This window comes from Mercenaria mercenaria, chromosome 17, assembly GCF_021730395.1.
Source record: "Mercenaria mercenaria strain notata chromosome 17, MADL_Memer_1, whole genome shotgun sequence".
Classification (NCBI taxonomy): Eukaryota; Metazoa; Mollusca; class Bivalvia; order Venerida; family Veneridae; genus Mercenaria; species Mercenaria mercenaria.
This window is the reverse complement of record NC_069377.1, coordinates 67,275,743-67,294,146: the sequence shown is the minus strand read 5'-3', so window position 1 is coordinate 67,294,146 and position 18,404 is coordinate 67,275,743. Positions and strand designations below refer to the sequence as shown.

Below are 18,404 nucleotides of genomic sequence, written 5' to 3'. Positions count from 1 at the left end.
GAATAACACCTTTGACAGTTTTCCTATTAAACCTTTAGGTAAACCTTTTTCAGACTAGGTCACCAGTTTCTGGCAAGGATCTTTTTGAGGTTCCACTACATAGTGTACACCTAGGGAAAAGTGACCAAAGCCCTCAGTCAGCCATTTTTTCCAGAATAATTCTAAGACTAAAAACACTTGGCTAATTCAATATACAAGCGTCAACTAACTCCGTGATATAAAAAAAAACTTTGTTTCATTTTCCAGTTTTGTTGTTCCTTCTAAAAGATACAATCATTCGTCTTTGAACTTCTGAATGAGACAATCTGTGCTCTGGTCACTGGTCTATGAGGAAATATGCGACTCACTGGTGGGGCACTCTTCACAGGTGGTCTAGGAGGAAGCTGATCTCTTGGTGTTCCTCTGGCCTGTAAAACACAGTTGATATTCATTATATCAATATATACCGGCTGTAAACCCTCGAGGGTATTGCTTGAAATTAGAGCTTAAGCCAGTTTTAACTATAATGCTTGCTGGTGAAATTAACAGCAGTGGGTCATTCTTAAAAATAATTATTGTTCTAATAAACCTAAATCATATAGAAAATGAATGGACTTTTGACCCAGAATACAACAAGGGTCATTTTCTGACCACAGACAATCATGCCATTAAGTTTGATCATGCAAGACCAAGCATTCTCATAGTTAATGATCAGAAATCAAAAGACTTACCAACTGAGGCATTGACGAACCCATTGACATGAGCAAAATTTTGTTTATTTTGTAATGGATACGATATTGCTGAAAATTTGATCAGATACTGAATTTTAACAGTAACATATTGACCAAAAATTTTATTATGTCATGGGGACAAAGGCCAAGGGTGTGAACATTTTCTAAGAAAGTTGGTTTTTGATATGTACCAACACTTTACAAACCATAAAATCTGCAAAATATATCATGTGATATCAGTATGATACATTAATCAACTGAAATTAGAAATAAGAAGGTAATTATGACACCAAAGACTGAAAAGAATAGGATGCTAAAACAATAGGATGGCATGCTAACGCAGGGTTTTTAATTTTCCTTCATAACAGGGGCCGTTAATAGGCCACTTCCCCTCAGAAAATTTCTTTTAAATCATGCAGTTTTCCACAAAAACTTTATATATATGCATTATAAAATAGTCGTAACTTTTGCATCCAGTGATTTTTTTACTTCTTTTGGCAAAAGCCCATGCCTTTTCAATTGGGAATTTTTAGCGCGATAAACTTCAAAATTGGGAAAAATTAACAAACCTTAATATAGAAATAATTTTGAAAAGTTTTATTTTAAGGTAAATTTATTTCATTCAAATATGCACTGAGGTTGAACAGACAGGACAGACAGGTTGTTTTCTGATGTCACAGGATCTGATGGCTCAGATAGCTTAGGGTCACCATGAGCTTTTGTTGATTTCTGAGGGTCATTTTGTGGGGACTCAGATTTTTTGGACAGATCACTTTGCTTTTCTAACGTTTAATTTGAATTTAATTTCTCTTTAACTTTACCAAAAGATGTTCGAATGTCCAGAGTACCGATGACGTGTTTAAGTTTTATTTTCTTATTATAATATTTGGAATTATGCGACATTTTTCGATAATTTACGTGTTTCTAACAATTTTTTTCCGACTCATTTTGACGCACGAAAAAGCCTTTAGCGACTGTGATGAAAGTAGGGTTGGATACCGGTTCCCGGTATCGGTACCGTACCGAATAATCACTTCGAAAAGTACCGGTATATACCGTTTCGTAAAGAACCGGTTCCGATTTCGGTATTTCCATAAAAGTAAATAAACAAAATAATTACCAAATCCGCGGCAAAAGAAAGCAGAAAATAAGCAAATAGTATTTGAAACACAGCAATAACGCGATCGATATTGTTTACTGTGACACCGCTCCGAGTAACATGGAGAGCTGGCCTTGCGAATAATTTCGTATGCTAAATATTATTATAAAAACATCTTTTCCTACCGTTTTAAACTAAGTAAATCATACTTAATTGCAAAATATACGACATTTTTTGCTGTTTGTCATATTCTATCAAAACAAATGAAAACAAAAATGATTTGAATAAAAAGTTACGAAACTAAGCTATAACCTACGTAAACAAGTCATCGGTTTTCGCGAACTAATAGAAATACGTTATTGTTGGTTGTTTCAAGCGTTTTGAGGGTTATTTTAGTAAGTGTTGAATTTAACAGTTCTCGTCAGTGCTGAGCAAGCATTACCACAGCCAGTGAGTCCTAGATTTAAATTGCACAGTGAGCGACGTATCTACTCTGTTTCTTTTTATTTTGGAAAACTAGTTTGTAAGATATGTTTATTTTTTTTTACTCTCTCATAGTTCTAGGACAACACCAAATTAACAGACTTAAAATGTTTATATATCAAAGCAAATTTTCCTGTATAACTACTTAAAAGGGTGTATTTAATACTAACCAAATCATTACTTATGTGATGTACTTCAAAGCTTGGTATCGGTATCGGTATCGTTAAAAATACCGTATCGTTTCGTTGGTATCGGTATCGGTATCGGACCGCTTCGTCCTTAACGATATCCAACCCTAGATGAAAGTCATACTAAATGCCGTACTCTGCCGTGACATGTTTTATGTAAACAACGCGCTTCGAGTTGGCAACAAAATTCTGCGAATAAACCATAATTAGAGTCGGAATTTTTATGATTATTTGCATCGTTTTAGTTCAACTTTCACAAGAAATCAATCTAATTGGGAAAAATCATCTCGTTTTTGGAAATTTTGACCATTTTTGTCAGTTGGGAAGACACCGAATTTCGGAGTCAAATTGGCGCAAAAAAATCACTGGCATCATAATTCAAATATGGCAGCGTGCTGAAAAAATGTAGTGAATGGGATCAGAGTTTTTAAAATTATCAATTAAGGCTAGTTGTTATATGTTTATATGCAAAAAGATGGTAATTTTCCAACAAATCTGCACATTAACACGATAAACTTTATATTGATTAAGGTCAAAATGTACAAATTTTAGGACATTCAAGAATAGGCTCCAAGTCATTGTATGTGATCAGTCAGGGTTTTTCTCACTATTTGGGAATGTGACCCATACCAGTGGGATTGAGACTTTTTGCAGCATTTTTGCCAAAATTGGGAAAAAGTACAAATTTTAATATCCATACCTGTTAAAGCCAATATGAACACAATTACTGATTTCTATGTTTAATTAACTGTAACTCAGTGTGATAAGATAGTTTACAGATCAATTTCACAGACTTTCATATTCTTGAAACTGTCAACAATCCTGGCAAGTTGTGCTGGTGAAAGTGACTGATGACTTTGTCTGTGGATATATATCCTCATCAGACTGTCCAGTGACTCTTGGCTAGGTCAACTTATTAAGCCGTACATAGGGCCTTTTCATCAAACTAAACACTCGTTCAACCACATGTTTTTACTGTTGTTGTTGCTGATATTAATCTATTTCTATAAGACGCTTGCACGGATTAATAGAAATGATGATTGCCGAAAGTAACCGATTGTAGCCTGTTTGTTGCTATTTTCGCGGTATTAAGGGAATAAATGAATAAACGAGATTGTGTTGCTGTTATTTCCTATTAATTTAGTAACCTTCTCTTTTTCAATATTATTTCAAACAGAAATAATTTTTCTTGTCGTTGTTTACTTTTAAATCCATCATGTTTCGGATGCATGTGACCTTCATTTTTACCAAGGGAGTTAATTCTAATTTCGCGATATGGCACCCGACTTGATAAAGCGCTTCACGTGAAAGTGTAAAACGTATTTGACCCCCGATACGTTTAAAATAATTTCATGAGTAAGACATTAACAAATGCTGCAATTTAAAATTAAGACATTGGCAGGGTAATTTTATCAAATATTTTGCCAACACACAAGTTATTACAGATTTTGTCCACAGTTGGGTTGGGGCAAGAGTTACAACAGTCAGAAGTTGACTATATACTACTACCGAGGCATGGAGAGCAGACTTGAAGGCCTCGATGTCTGTGATGTCCGTGACCGTGGTTGGCAAGCAGTTCCAGTCCTGTATCGTTCTGGGAAAGGACTGCTTATACATAGTAAAGTTCGTGTATGGGAGAAATAGCCTCCTGGAACCCCTGGTTCTGCTGTTAATTGCTGCCTCTGACAATCTGGGATGTCCACTAAGTTGTGGGAGATCTTGAAGAGCATGGTCAATCGGCGCTCTTGAAGAGGTTCTCAGCCAAGTCCATTAACCATTGCTGTGAGGCATCCCGGAGTCTTGTCAGTGCAGTTGTTACACGTGTATCTGGCGGCACTACGATGGACTTTGTCACGACGGATGACATCTTCAGCTTAGTAAGGATCCCAGGAAGCTGCAGCATATTCCATTGTGGGTCGCAACATTGATTTGTAGGTGGTGTTGCAGACCGCTTTGCTGCAATCTCTCAGGTCAGGGCACTAGACAACTTTTGGGGACAGGTACCCATACCCTCAGGAAGGAGAATTTTTTTGACATTTTAAGACGAAAAGGGGAAGTTTAAGCCATGTATATGTAACTACTTTTCACACTTATTAATACTGTTTTCAATCATTCCTGACTGATGTGACTATATTGCAACAGTAATCTTCCTTAGAGGCACTATATAATATTAAAAGAAAGAGTTCATATCTATTTGTGTCAAACACCCTATCATCAGGAGAATTTTCTTCTGAGCAGTCAGGGGTGTAACTGTTTTAAGTTATGTAACCTATTTCAGTTACTTTTTCAAGCATTTTATAACCTGTATTAGTTATAAAATATTGTTAACTCGGGTAAGTTACTCAATAAAAGTCTTTTTGCTCTTCTCACAAAGTGACCTTTATAGTGAAATTAGTAGCAAACTGTGGTTAATCAAATTCTCTTTTAGTCTGATCATGACCTGATAAGCATAATGGGATGTTAAGAGTTTTATAGCTTTAAAACTCTTGCATAAAACTTTATCAGCCTTGCGTAAAATTTTTTACTGCAGAGCTGGAAAGATAAAACATCAAGTATTCAGGTAATAATAGCATTAGTCACATTCAAAATACGGAATTGGCACAGGAGGGCTTTATAATATTTTATGATAACTGAAACAAGTTATGAAAGTATAAGCAATAACTCAAATGGGTTATAAACTGCGATAACTTTAAACAGTTACACCCCTGACTGCTGAGAAAGGGGAAAAAAACATATTATTTTAGGAGGGGAATGGTACCCATATTCGGCCCCAAAAATGGCCAAACTAGTGCCCTGCAGGTGTGTACGTGACGCCTTGGCTGCTGTTGCTGTTGCTGGTGCTTCTCCCATTGAAGGTTGTTGCTGAGTGTTACGTCAAGGTACTTGGCCCTGTCGATAACTTGGAGACACTATAGAGGTAGTAGCTGGTCTCCCAACAGTGACGTTTGTTTGTTGTAATCCTCAGCACAGTACATTTATCAGGGTGGAAGCTAATTTGCCACTTGGACTCCCAGGCTTCCAGAGCTGAAAGATACTCTTGGAGCTTGGTTACATCTTCATTGTTGCAGATGTGTTTATACAGTAGCGTATCATCAGCAAACAGGTTGGCTCGAGACAACTGACAAACAGCAGGAAGATCATTGTTGTATACCAGGAATAAGTGGGGTCCTAACACTGTTCCCCCTCAAGGTACACCTGAAAGAACTTCGTTTCTCTGTGATGAACTCTGCTTTACAAGGACTTTCTGAAGATATCCACTGAAGCGTGTTATTGTTGAGCGCAAATAACCAATCTGCGCTATTTACCAAACGCGCAGCACATATAACAAATTTTTGTACGTTGGTTATATGCGCAACGATTTACCAATCGTTGCGCAGGATAAATTTAATCTGCGCGATTTGCCAAATGCGCAGCGCAAATAACAAATGTAACTTTATATATCAGAAGTTTGCATTTCGTGTTTGATAAATCATTCAGTTGGTCAATTTATTAATAAATATAGATGTCAAATGCTGAATATCTTGGTACTTAAACTATATGTGTCATAAATTTGTTTCTACATTAGTAAATTCACGGCAGCCGGTCACCAGGTTTCAATACCTCCGATCTTATACAAGATGCAATAAAACCCAAACATGCGTGAAGGTGTGATTTCCTCCAGCTTGCACACGTCGTCCTCTGGTATGTTTTAGGCTATTTTTATAATTTTCTACTTCACCCGAGCACACACTTAGCAAAATATCGTTTTTTATTATATTGAAATATCTTGAAATTTCACAATAATATTCTTTTTACCAACGGACGCATATCTCTCAACATGTCTAAGATAAAAGATGAAATAAAAAAGTCACAGAATTAAAAGAAAATTCTTACAGATCTTATCTATATTATCATTATTATTATTTTATAGTACAGAATCGATTGAATAGAAAGTAGGCCTAATTTTCATCAAAACGTAAACGAAATTTTATATTTTGTAGCTGCACAAGATATACATTCTATTAGCGCAGGACATACGTCTTGCACAGATAAATTAAAACATAATAATTTTTCGTTTTCGTTATGATGGAAATCACTCTTGTTTCTATCTATTTCTACTACATTTTTAAAAGGTACAGAAATGATATGTTTTATAAATTAAATATATTTGAATTCAGGATTTGCTATTAACGCAGAACTGACATCCCGCGCGGGTTACAGAATAAAAATTACATTTGTCTTTGCAAAACCTACAACTTTAGTCTGTAACCATAAAACAAAATTAAATTTAGCACGTTTTATGAAAGATATTCAAGTAATCAGGATCATTTCCAGATTTTTTATTAGCACAGGGCCGACATCCCGCGCAAGATCATTACAGATGTAACAAAATATTCATTTGGCAAAAGCTACAATTACAGCCTGTAGTCACAAAACAATGATAAAGTTAGCATGGTTTATGAAAGATATCCAAGTTATCAGGATTATTTCCAGATTAACACATCTTGCGCAGATAACAAATGTAATATTTCGTTCTCGTTATGACAAAAACCCCTTTTCTTTCTAATTATTTTCTACTCTGAAAACATTTTTTGAAGTTGTTACATAAATAGTATCTTTTAGAAATGAAATGTTTGAAATTTCGACGTCATTTCAGGATTTGCTATTAGCGCAGGACCGACATCCCGCGCAGGATACATATGTAACAAAATATTCATTTGGCAAAAGCTACAATTTCAGCCTGTAATCACAAAACAATGATAAAGTTAGTATGGTTTATGAAAGATATCCAAGTTATCAGGATTATTTCCAGATTTTTTATTAGCTCAGGGCAAACACATCTTGCGCAGATAACAAATGTAATATTTCGTTTTCGTTATGACGGAAATCACGCTTCTTTCTATTTTTTTTCTACTCCGAAAACATTTTTTATGAAGTTACATAAATAGTATCTTTTAGAATTGAAATATGTTTGAAATATCGGCGTCAGTTCAGAATTTGCTATCAGCGCAGGAACAACATCCCGCGCAGGCTACGGATGAAACATTATATTCAGATTTTCAAAAGCTACATTTTAGATCGTAATCGAAAAACGAAGTAAAAGTTAAAATGGTTTATAAAAGATATTCAAGTTATTGGAGTAATTTTCAGAGTTCTATTAACGCAGGACACACATCTTGCGCACCTACAAAATGTAAATGTAAAATTTCGTTCACATTTTGACGAAACTTATTAGTTATCAGCGTTCGACACTAACGGTGTCCCGGGATCCCGAGGACACCAAAAATCCGCAAGGGATCCTAAAGTTCACAATTTCGGTGTTCCGTCGGGACTCTTGATTTTCAGATAAAATATGATTCTAAACAATGAAATTCCCCAGTCTTGTTCGCTCAAACATCGGTCTTTTGCTAAGCCAGGGCGTTCAGTTGACCCGAGCTCCTGGGTTTTGACCCGCGAAAAACTCGTATTTTATCCGCATAAATTACGGAACGTGCGTCGGCTTGACTCGCGGAAATTTACTTAGATGCGTTCCAAGTTCGATAGTTCTGCCCCCTGTCAATCAAAATCCCAGTGAATTTCAATATTGTTCGCCGGCACAAGCGGAAATATGGCAGTAGGCGGAGCGTCGTATGTTAATTAGCTACCGACAGATGTCAGTCACGCCACGCGCCAAATGACACGTGCTTATCTCGCGGTTTGTATTTAGTACAATTTGCCTTGTCATTATCAAAGGTGTTTATTGATCAATGTTTACAAGTTAATTGATAAACAATGCAGCCTTAGATTATCGTGTTTGTACCATTTTTTTGTGTGCTCGATACGATTACATGAGCCGGTCGGCCGTTACGGTCTATAACAAATTTATTATCATAATTGCCGAGGCTTTGTTTGGGCAAAACAAATTAAATAAGCAGAAATTATACGTGGTATGATGGAAAATAAAGTTAAAACAGTTATCTTTTCAAGAACTTTAACTGTTACTTTTGTTTTTCGTATTTGTCACTCGTTTTCTAGACCGACATTTTCGAACATTTTTATTATTTCTTACAAGATTTTTCAAGTACAAACTAAAATAAAAAGCCAATAAAACGTCTGCATTTACGAAAAATATGATCACTGTTGCCAAAGCAGCTCTTATTTAGAAGAATTTGCTGATAATAAAAGCATGCAAACACTAAACCCCACCCACTTTTAGGCAATGTGCAAAATAAAACAACTAAAATATGAAATGTTTAAGAAAATCTGTTATGACCAATGTACTAGTTTTAGATAAAGTCTGTGGGAGTTGCATTAATAAGGCCTAAAAAATCTTTGTATCTGGTAACATGCTGAAAAAATTAGGGTAGGTAGGTTGGAACATTTTTTTTTTAAATTTTTTTTATTTAAGGGAGACTTTTCGGAATTTTTTTTTATATTAAAAACATGATTACAAATAAGGGGGTTATAAGGGGGAATGAACTAGGCGGCATACATTTAGACGAACTACAACAAATGGCAGAGGAGTGCGATGGTAGTGAAGATGAGGGGGAAGAGGACTTGGACAGAAATGACATTATTCTTTTACAGCAAAAGTCATACAAGCTTTTGTTGTCATTGATGTAAAATGGAAATAAAGGGGACATAAAATACATGTAGTACTGTAAACAGTTGTGTTTGTTAGATTTTAGTTTTTTCATGTTCTTACCACATTTTGTTATCAGGGACTCCTAATTTTCAGCAGGGATTCCTAAATTTCCCAGCAGGTATTCCTTCGGGATACCTGGCAAAAAAGTTAGTGTCGAACGCTGGTTATTCTATCTGTCTCACTATAAAAAAATAAAAAATGATTTAAGTATAAATGATCTGTAAGAATCGTCTTTTAATTCTGCTTATTTTTGATTTATTTTTAATCTTGACCATGTCAAGAGATATGCTCACGTTGTTAAAAAAGAATTTCAATATGATGAAAAAAGCGATATGGTGAATTGTGGTAAGTGTGTGGCAATTCAGTCTTTTATGTAAGTCTCGGATCCTTTATGTTCTACATCCGGTATAAAATGACTGCGTGTGATCGAATGAAGTAAAAATACCTTAGTTATAAAAAGAATAGAGAGGACGATGTGGCTATCCTAAGGAAATCACACCTTCACGCATGTTTGAGTTTTATTGCATATTGTATCATACAGCAGATATTGAAACCTAGGGACCGACTCCCATGAATTTACTGATGTTGAAATAAATTTATGACACATTTTTAACACCAAGATTTGCAATATCAGTCTGTTATTGTTAAACAATTTAAAAGTTAGCATGGTTTATGGCAGTTATTCATATTATCAGAGTAATTTCCAGATTTTCTATCAGCGCAGGGCACATCTTGCGCAGCAACAAAAATTCGTTCACGTTCTGGCGAAAATTACTCTTTTATACTACAAAACATTAAAAATATCAATACGATCTGTAAGAAATGATCAATATATATTTGAAATACCGGTGTCATTTCAGGTTTTGATATTAGCGCTGGATCGACATTCCGCACAGGCTACGGCGTTTAAAAGTTAAAAAAGTAAAGAAAAAAACATAAAGAAAAAAACTTGTGTTATTAAATAAACTTTGGATATTTTGTATCATTTTTAAGTTTTTTAACACATATGACAAATGACTCTTAATACCCTCGTCAACAGAAATTTTTAGTCCATAAACTACCAGGGATGTGAGCATCTCAATGAAATTACCGCATAAATACGCTAATTTACTTTTAAAATATGTTTTTCTTGTTCTTTACAAATTAAGCACAGTCAATTCACACCTTTATGCGTGCCTGATCACCGTCAGTTTTAAAATTAAACAGTTTTATGTAGGCCTACAAGTCTAACCCTCTAATGATATTCAATCTTATCGGGAGATATCATCCATATGTTAAAAGCGCAGACTCATTTACCAAACGCGCAAGACAGTTACCCTGCGCATATAAGAAATATGTAAGGTTGCCCGATTTACAAATCGTTGCGCAGATAATAAATTGGTTATTTGCGCTGCGCGATTTACCAAATGCGCAGATTGGCTATATGCGCGTAACATTATTACACCATTATTTACCTTTTTTCATGTATTAGTCTGCTCTGACTAAAACTGGTGGAATGGGAATAATGAAAATAATCTGCATGACTGTCATGCGAATAAAGAAAATAAATTATTGGCACAACTGTTCTGTCGGTAAGGAAAATTATCGGCACCTCCGTGCAGATAGCCTAGCCCTAGGCTTTTTTTGTGACACAACGTCACTCCTACCAAAGTTGATGGGCACAGAATATAGGCAAAAAGCTATAGTTACAGGTTACATAAGTACGGTGAATACACACGCAAAATCTTGCCTTTTTAGTAGAGAAAGTCTGGACCTCCGGAAAAAAGTGTGGCGTTGGTCGTGGACTTTGAAACGCTGCCATTGTGCCTTACCACAGAAATTTTGGTAGAACGAAAACCTTCATAATTTGCTTGAATATAAGAAGACTTAGCTTCCAATGTCAGTACTTGAAAATGGTCACTAATGGATAACATTAAAGTAAAATAATGCGTAAAAGAATAAACAAATTTCCACGGGAAATGTTTCGCGGTCTTTTTGTTTTCATTTGTAACGATGGATATGATTGGCCAATATTTTGATAGCAGATCGGATATTTTAATTTCTGCGGTCCTTAATTCAGACTGGTCCTCTAATAGAGGTGTACCCTTGAGACCCAAAGATCTTTCTGAAAAAATTATGAACATTTGTGACATATTGTTTATGGCGTTTCAATAGTATTGTGCATTAGGTTTAAAATAAAACACAATACATATATAACTTTACATAATATAATGTGTACACATAAGTGACTGTCATAATATGATCTGTACTGTTATAAATAATAACATGCACACGTAAAGTAGAAAAGCAGAAGATTCATTATCGCAGTTTGAAAAAAAATAATGTTGAGAATTTTAACAATGATCTCTCAAGTATTGACGTACAAACACCAGAGGAGCTTGCTGAAAGTGGAGTAAATATAACTCAGTCTATGAAAATTTTGAATCTGATGTTAGGGAAATTATTGATAATCACGCTCCTATTAAACAGATGTACATGAAATCTAATCAATTTGCAAACACGAATAAAGAACTGAGAAAAGCCATTTACAACAATAAAATGCATTATAACAAGTACTTAAAATACAGAAATTAAAAAAATTGGGAAAATATAGACAGAGTAGAAATCTTGTTAATAAATAAAAGAAAAAAGTTTTAAACAAGTATTTTCGGGAGCAGCGAATCTGCAGATTTTTGGAGTACTGTTAAACCTTATCTGTCTAAGAAGGAAACTTTTTCACAAATCAAAATTATTTTAAATGAAGATGATAAAATTATTTTTGATAAGCAAGATGTGGCTGAAGCTAGTATATTTTTTTCACTAATGTAGCAGAGTCTATTGGTAAGGACTATAACTTTGATTCTGAAAATCACCCCAGTTCAGAAAAAAAGATAAACAATTCCAGCAAAATAATTTTTAATTTGTGTATACTAGCCAAAAGACAGTGTCAAAAATAATAGATAAATTAAAAAGTAAAAAAGCTACAGGTGCTGATAAAATTTCAGTTAAACTATTGAAGTATGATCAATCTTCTCTCTTGAAACCCATTACATATTTAATAAATTATTCAATAACAACCGGCATATTTCCTGATAGGCTTAAGCAAGCTTAAGTCCCCCCCCCCCCCCCCGGCCCCATTTAAGAAGTATAATGCTTTAGCAAAATCAAATTATAGGCCTGTTAGTATTTTACCACTACCATCTAAAATCTTTGAAAAAGTGCTAGAAGAGCAACTTACTGCACATTTTGAAATCATTTTTGATAACTTTCTGTGTGCATTTAGAAAAGGTCATGGCTGCCAGACAACTCTTCTTAGACTGCTGTCCAGAGGACTGGAGACAGGCTCTTGACAACAATGAATACGTAGCAGCAATATTAATGGATTTACCTAAGGCCTTTGTCTGCCTTCCACACGATATACTTCTTTCATTCAAAGTTAGCGGCATACGGCTTGTCAGGGTCTGCATCCACTCTCCTGCAGTCATATCTTAGAAACAGAAAACAACAAATAAAAATTGGAAACATTGTCAGTTCGTGGGCCAAAATAAATAAGGGGGTGCCCCAGGGCTCTATATTATGACCTTTGCTATATAACATCTTTGTAAGTGATATTTTCTACTTCATAGAAAAAAGAAAGCACATTATAAAACTATACAAATGATAAAACCCTATCTTTCCATTCACCAGATTTTGACAACATAATCCATACTTTTCAAAATGAAAATAATACCCTCATAGATTAGTTTAATTTTAATAAGATGCAAACAAATCCTGATAAATTTCAATCAATAGCAGTTGGTAAGAAAACTTTTGCAAAAATCCTTTCTTTAAAATTGGTTCGAGTAAAATTACTTGTGAAAATAGTTAAATTGTTAGGTATCGATATTGACTTTAAGCTAAACTTTAACTTCCATATTGGCAATATTTGCAAAAAAGCAGATAGGCAATTAAATATCATTCAAAGACTTGGAAATAACTTAAATAAGCTTAACACACTTACAATCTTTTATACTTTTATACTTTCGAACTTTAATTTCTGTCCAATGGCATGGCATTTTTGCTCAGAATATAACACTAAAAAATGGAAAAGCTGCAAGAAAGGGCGTTAAGATTTATATATAATGACTACTCTTCGAGTTATAAAGATCATCTGATAAAATAAACTTATATTACCAACATTACATATTAGAAGAATGAGAATAATGGCAATGGAAACATATAGAATCTTAAATGAAATTTCTCCAGTTGTACTTTTCAAATCTTATTATAAAAAGGAATTCCTCTTTCAACTTCAGATGTTCAAATATTTTGCAGGTTCCAAGAGTAAAAACAACAACGTTGGTAAGAATTCCTTTAGGTATGCTGCCCCCGTGCTGTGGAACTCTTTACCAGACGATTACAGGACTGCAACGAGCTTCATTCAGTTCAAGCAGTTGATGTCTCCATGGACGGGAACTGATTGTAAGTGTGTTGCATGTTCGTAAGGAGTGACACAACACAGGGGTTGTTGCCAATATTCAATGTAGATCATTTGTCGTTATGTCCTTCCTTATTTATTTGTGCATTTCTTTCCTAGCTGTTTTTTTCATTTGATGGCTGATATTTTTTGTTTTCTCTGTGCTAGTGCCGCAAATTATTATTATTTTGTTGATTAATTTTCTTTCCATTTATTGCTTTCAATGTGCTTGCCTATGTTTCCGTCACACCTGCTTGTACTTGTAAATGTATTATTTGAAATGAGCTACAGGGACATGCTCATCTGGTGGTGTTTTCATTCGCTAACGTATTTAACTACCACATGCTTATAGGTATGATCCCAGATAAGCACGTTTCTTGCGCCTTTACTGCTTCTTGTGTTTGTTTTAAATGTTTATTGCCTTTGTTTTATCCATAAATGCTTTGTAACTTGTACCTCTGTGAAGGAGCCCCCCACTCCCCAATCTGATTTGGGGTGATATAGGTCTTTTAAAGCCATTTTCTAGCTATACACGTTTGTGTCGTATTTCGTTTCGTTTTTTTTTATTCATATCCTTTTATGGCAGTTTTTAGACCATTGGGTCAAGATCAGCAAATCCAGCAAAACTTTAATTCTGACCTGTTTGAGTTATCTCTCTTCTTACAGCTTTTTATGTAATATGTTCTTAATGTTTTCATCTGTTCAAAAGCTCTTCAGAGCTTAAGTTGTAATGTTGCCTTCTTGCCGACTTTAAGTAAATCTTATCTTATCTTTATCTTATCTTGTCTTTTACAAACCCAATTTAAACAGAAGTGATTCAAAGACTTGAAGTAAATTTCTGACGATAAAATATTTTAGTGAAAAATTGGCCTTGGATATGTTTTAGGTAATGCTAGATTTGTGAAACGAGGGATATAAGCTTGTATTTAGCTTTGAGTAGCCATTCACGACGTAGAGGTTTTGTAAAAAATGTATTTTATTAACACATATTCATATATGTCTAACTAGCTGTCTCAATGTTACGTCTACTTAATATCTCACTGTTTTATATGTTCTGCCAAGCACGTAAATTGAGACATCCTTGATGCTGGCTATACTTACTTATTATGTGTATAATTCCATTTAATGGTACTCTTAAAAATCATGGTTATGTGTTTGTATCTGCTGGTGTGTGTATTGCAAATGGTAGATGTGGCAGATACGTTTTTTCCTGGTAAGAACACTTGTTTTAAAATCACATTTTAACTTTTCAAGTTTAGGACTCTGACCACATTTTTTTCTAATGTACATTCGTGTGTATTTCTCAGGGTTTTTTTTGTAGTAACATGTAAAAGAAACTGCTAAGCTGCCATTGCTGAGGAAACTGCACAAGTGACTGATAATGGTAATTTTGGCATTTTTCAGATACCTGCTTGTGGCACTTTCGCGATGGAAACCTGAGACTTTGTATATAACTACTTTAAAGTATGCTGAATCCAAACCATGATGAGACAAGCGATTCGTTGACATTAATTAGCACAAAATATGGACACAAAAGAGCACCTATGTTTTATTCATTTTGATCATGTTATTTTGAATACATTTTCCAAAATGTTAACCTATAACCTTAATTAGTAATTAGTCTTAACACAATATTTATTCAGTTTCGTTTTGTGCACAATTATTACGTCATAGCGGCACGCCGGAACAGAAACCCATATAAATCCGGCAACTGTTTGGTGGATGTCGTCAAGGATGTACATAATAATTCTTAATGTACATTATAATTGTAGAGTCTAAACAATATATCTCAAACAGTAATTTGCTTTTGAAGAAAAACAACATATTGCTAGTCATTCAGATGCGTACGTATTATTATGCTCCCTCGCAATTCCTTCAAATGATTATCATTGTTTCAAATATATTACTATTTTAATACCATATCACATTTAAAATGTTCTAGCATTTAATGATATCAAGGCATTAATCGAACACTCTTTACATAACGAGTTAACATATACTACATACATAGTGTGTTCCAAATAATAGTCTGCACTCCTGCTCCATGCTATTTCCATTTTCACATATTCATGATATTGAATTAGAAACAGTTGCTTATATAAATTAGCTATAACATATATAAATAGGAAACAAACGTTACTAACAATTAAGAAACAAAACCACAAAACTTAGCAACACACACGCCAGAAAACTTGCAGAACAAATTTATTAAAAACATCTACACCATTATTGGAAAATACTAAAACAATGTGTCTGACAAAATACACAAAGCAACAACAGACAATGGCACAACACATAATACGAACACAGAAAAAGCAAATACCATTAACAATTTCTTCCAAACACAAACCAAACTTGATGATGGCAAAAAAAAAAAAAACACACAAAAAAAAAAAAAAAAAAAAACAAAAAACAACAAAAAACTCAGCTACCTGATAAAAAATAGAACGCTGAAACACAAGATTTAGACAACATGATAATAACGCCTATGGAAATCTCATCAGTACCTAAATTAATACTGGCTCAAAGGTCATTTATACAACTTGCTCTAAAAGGAAATCTGGAAACCTCAACGACAGCTTCAAAGTTTACTTAGTGGGCTGCTCTATCTCGGTTTTGTTAAAGGGAAAGGCAATGTTGTTCTTACGTTAATTCCGTCTGCTAGAATTTCTTGAATCATTTAAACAAGATTGGCTTAAAAATGAAAAAGTTATGAGCATTTAAATATTTGATCTAATTGGTGGTCATTTTGTTTCCTTGGCAACAAAAGATTTATTAAATTTTTAGATACATATCTGAACTGTATTTACTTATATTTCTGTAAAACATTTTTTTCCACCTTTCCAAGCTATAATGAAAGAAATTACCATGTTTTACATCTTACACTCAAGAAACATATTAAAAAATTAATCTATATAAAAGGATATTTGCTAAATAAAAAATTCAGCAGTATGTAAATGACGTCATAAACACACTAAAATGGCTGCCCCCATGATCAGTCATTTTTTTAAATTTCAATGTGCCATATCTTTTTCAATAGTTATCCGATTTTAAAAATTCTTTCAGCGTTATCAAAGGCTTGAGAATGGCTTTCATATAAAATTAACTCATTTTCAGGCTTTCCTTGCCCTTTAAACATATATGTTTGAGTTCCTCAATGCTTAATACTCGGACCTCTTCTATTTTAGTCTATATCAGCGACATTGTATTGGACATCCAGTCAGTCATACGACTTTTCTCTGATGACACTCCCATTATCTTATAAAATCCTATATATCGCTGCTGCAGAAACCCTGAACTCTGATCTTAACGAGAAAAGTAAATGGGCAGGGGCTGATTAGTTAAATTTAATCCCAATGAAACTAAATCTATTCTGATATCAGCAGAACTACCCACCACTCTTTTGTGAACAATATTCAGTTTTCTGAAGTAGTATCTTACAAACATCTAGGAATCATATTACTAAATGAGTCGTGGTATGAACATATTTCTAATATCAAACACAAAGCTTGGCAGAGGATCAACATCATGCGAAACTTAAATTTACGCTAGACAGAAAGTCCGTTGAAACAATAAATTTCTCTTCCACCAGACCAGTCTTAAAGTATGCAGATATCGTATTGGATTATTTGACACAAAAATAGGAAAAGGAGTTGGAGCAGACACAATTGGAAGAAGCTTGTATGATTACAGTAACCACAGAATTAGTCTCATTCTTGAATCTTTATAAAGAGACTTGTCTTGAAACTGTCAAAGCTATCTAGAAACGTAATCGCAATTTAATAATGTTCTTTAAAATGGAAAGTTCCATGGTCCTTCCATACATTGTTCCACAGAGTGGTGAAGATGTCATTCCCAATAGTTAAAGACATGTTCCCATTACCAGAAACATACATTGTAGCATTCGGTTCTTTCAAATTCATTTCTTCACTCTTCCATTCCTCAGTTCTAACGTTAATAAATTATACTCATAATATCATTATGACACTGTAAAGTCTCGGATCTCTCACAAACTACTCAGAACCCATTGTTTTCGAGGAAATTTTTTTCCCCATTAAAACATTATTGAGGATTCTTTCTGCCAGTGCGGTGAAAATGAAGATTCATGTTACTTCTTCTTCAACTATTAGTGACCACCATAATTTTATTTCAACTGTGATAAATAAGGATACACTTAAAGACGAAAAAAACACAAACTTTGATATATCATAAGTAGTTTAAATACAAAAAATAAACAAAACTGCGAAAAATATAGCATTTGTAGAAATTTGATAAGTAAATTAAAAACCAAATCTTTCAACAGTTATTTTCAGGAAAAGTGTATTAGAGGATGTAAACCTACAGATTTCTGGGATGCCATTAAGCTTTATTTATGAAATAAATCTTGCAGTATTATGGAAAAAGACCAGATTCAGTCCGATAACTCCGTTGTTGCAGGAATTATTTATAACTTTTATGTTAATATAGCCGATAGCAGAGGTAAGGATTATAACTTTGAACCAACTGATATCCTAGTTTACAGAAAAGACGTGAAAAAAATTGTTAAAGACTCATATGAATTCAAGCCAACTGACCACAAACTGTTTCTAAAATTATTCATAGTTTTTTATGGGCAGCGAAGCGTGACCACATATTTACCATACCACATTTATGGTCAAACGCTTATCCGAAACTGAAGAACAAGTAGTTCCATGTCCTCCATAAATTTAACGTAATTCAAGTATGTTTAACTTTCAGAAAACTTCTGAGATTCATCTTTATCAAAAAAATGCATTGCTTAAGTATATATTTGTCGTAATCTATACTTTGTAACAAAAACAACGCATATGAAAATCAAATCATAAAATTTTAAGTAATGAATATTTTTAAAAATATTTTTGAGCTA

General features: G+C 34.0%; 2 protein-coding genes across 3 annotated transcripts in view; both read right to left on the bottom strand.

The window, feature by feature from the left end:
* LOC123535771 (membrane-associated tyrosine- and threonine-specific cdc2-inhibitory kinase-like) overlaps positions 1-11,072 on the bottom strand; it is a 45,122-nt gene extending 34,050 nt beyond the window's left edge. The window contains exons 1-2 of one of the 2 annotated variants that reach the window (XM_053528486.1): positions 10,802-11,072; positions 272-407 (exon numbers count right to left, since the gene is read on the bottom strand). In XM_053528486.1, the coding sequence (XP_053384461.1) occupies positions 272-407; positions 10,802-10,885 (220 nt within the window). In that variant the 5' untranslated portion in view covers positions 10,886-11,072. The remainder of the gene's footprint in view (positions 1-271; positions 408-10,801) is intronic. The other variant, XM_053528487.1, reaches the window with a different exon arrangement.
* LOC123536344 (uncharacterized) overlaps positions 1-18,404 on the bottom strand; it is a 377,622-nt gene that overhangs the window by 349,261 nt on the left and 9,957 nt on the right. The window lies entirely within an intron of this gene.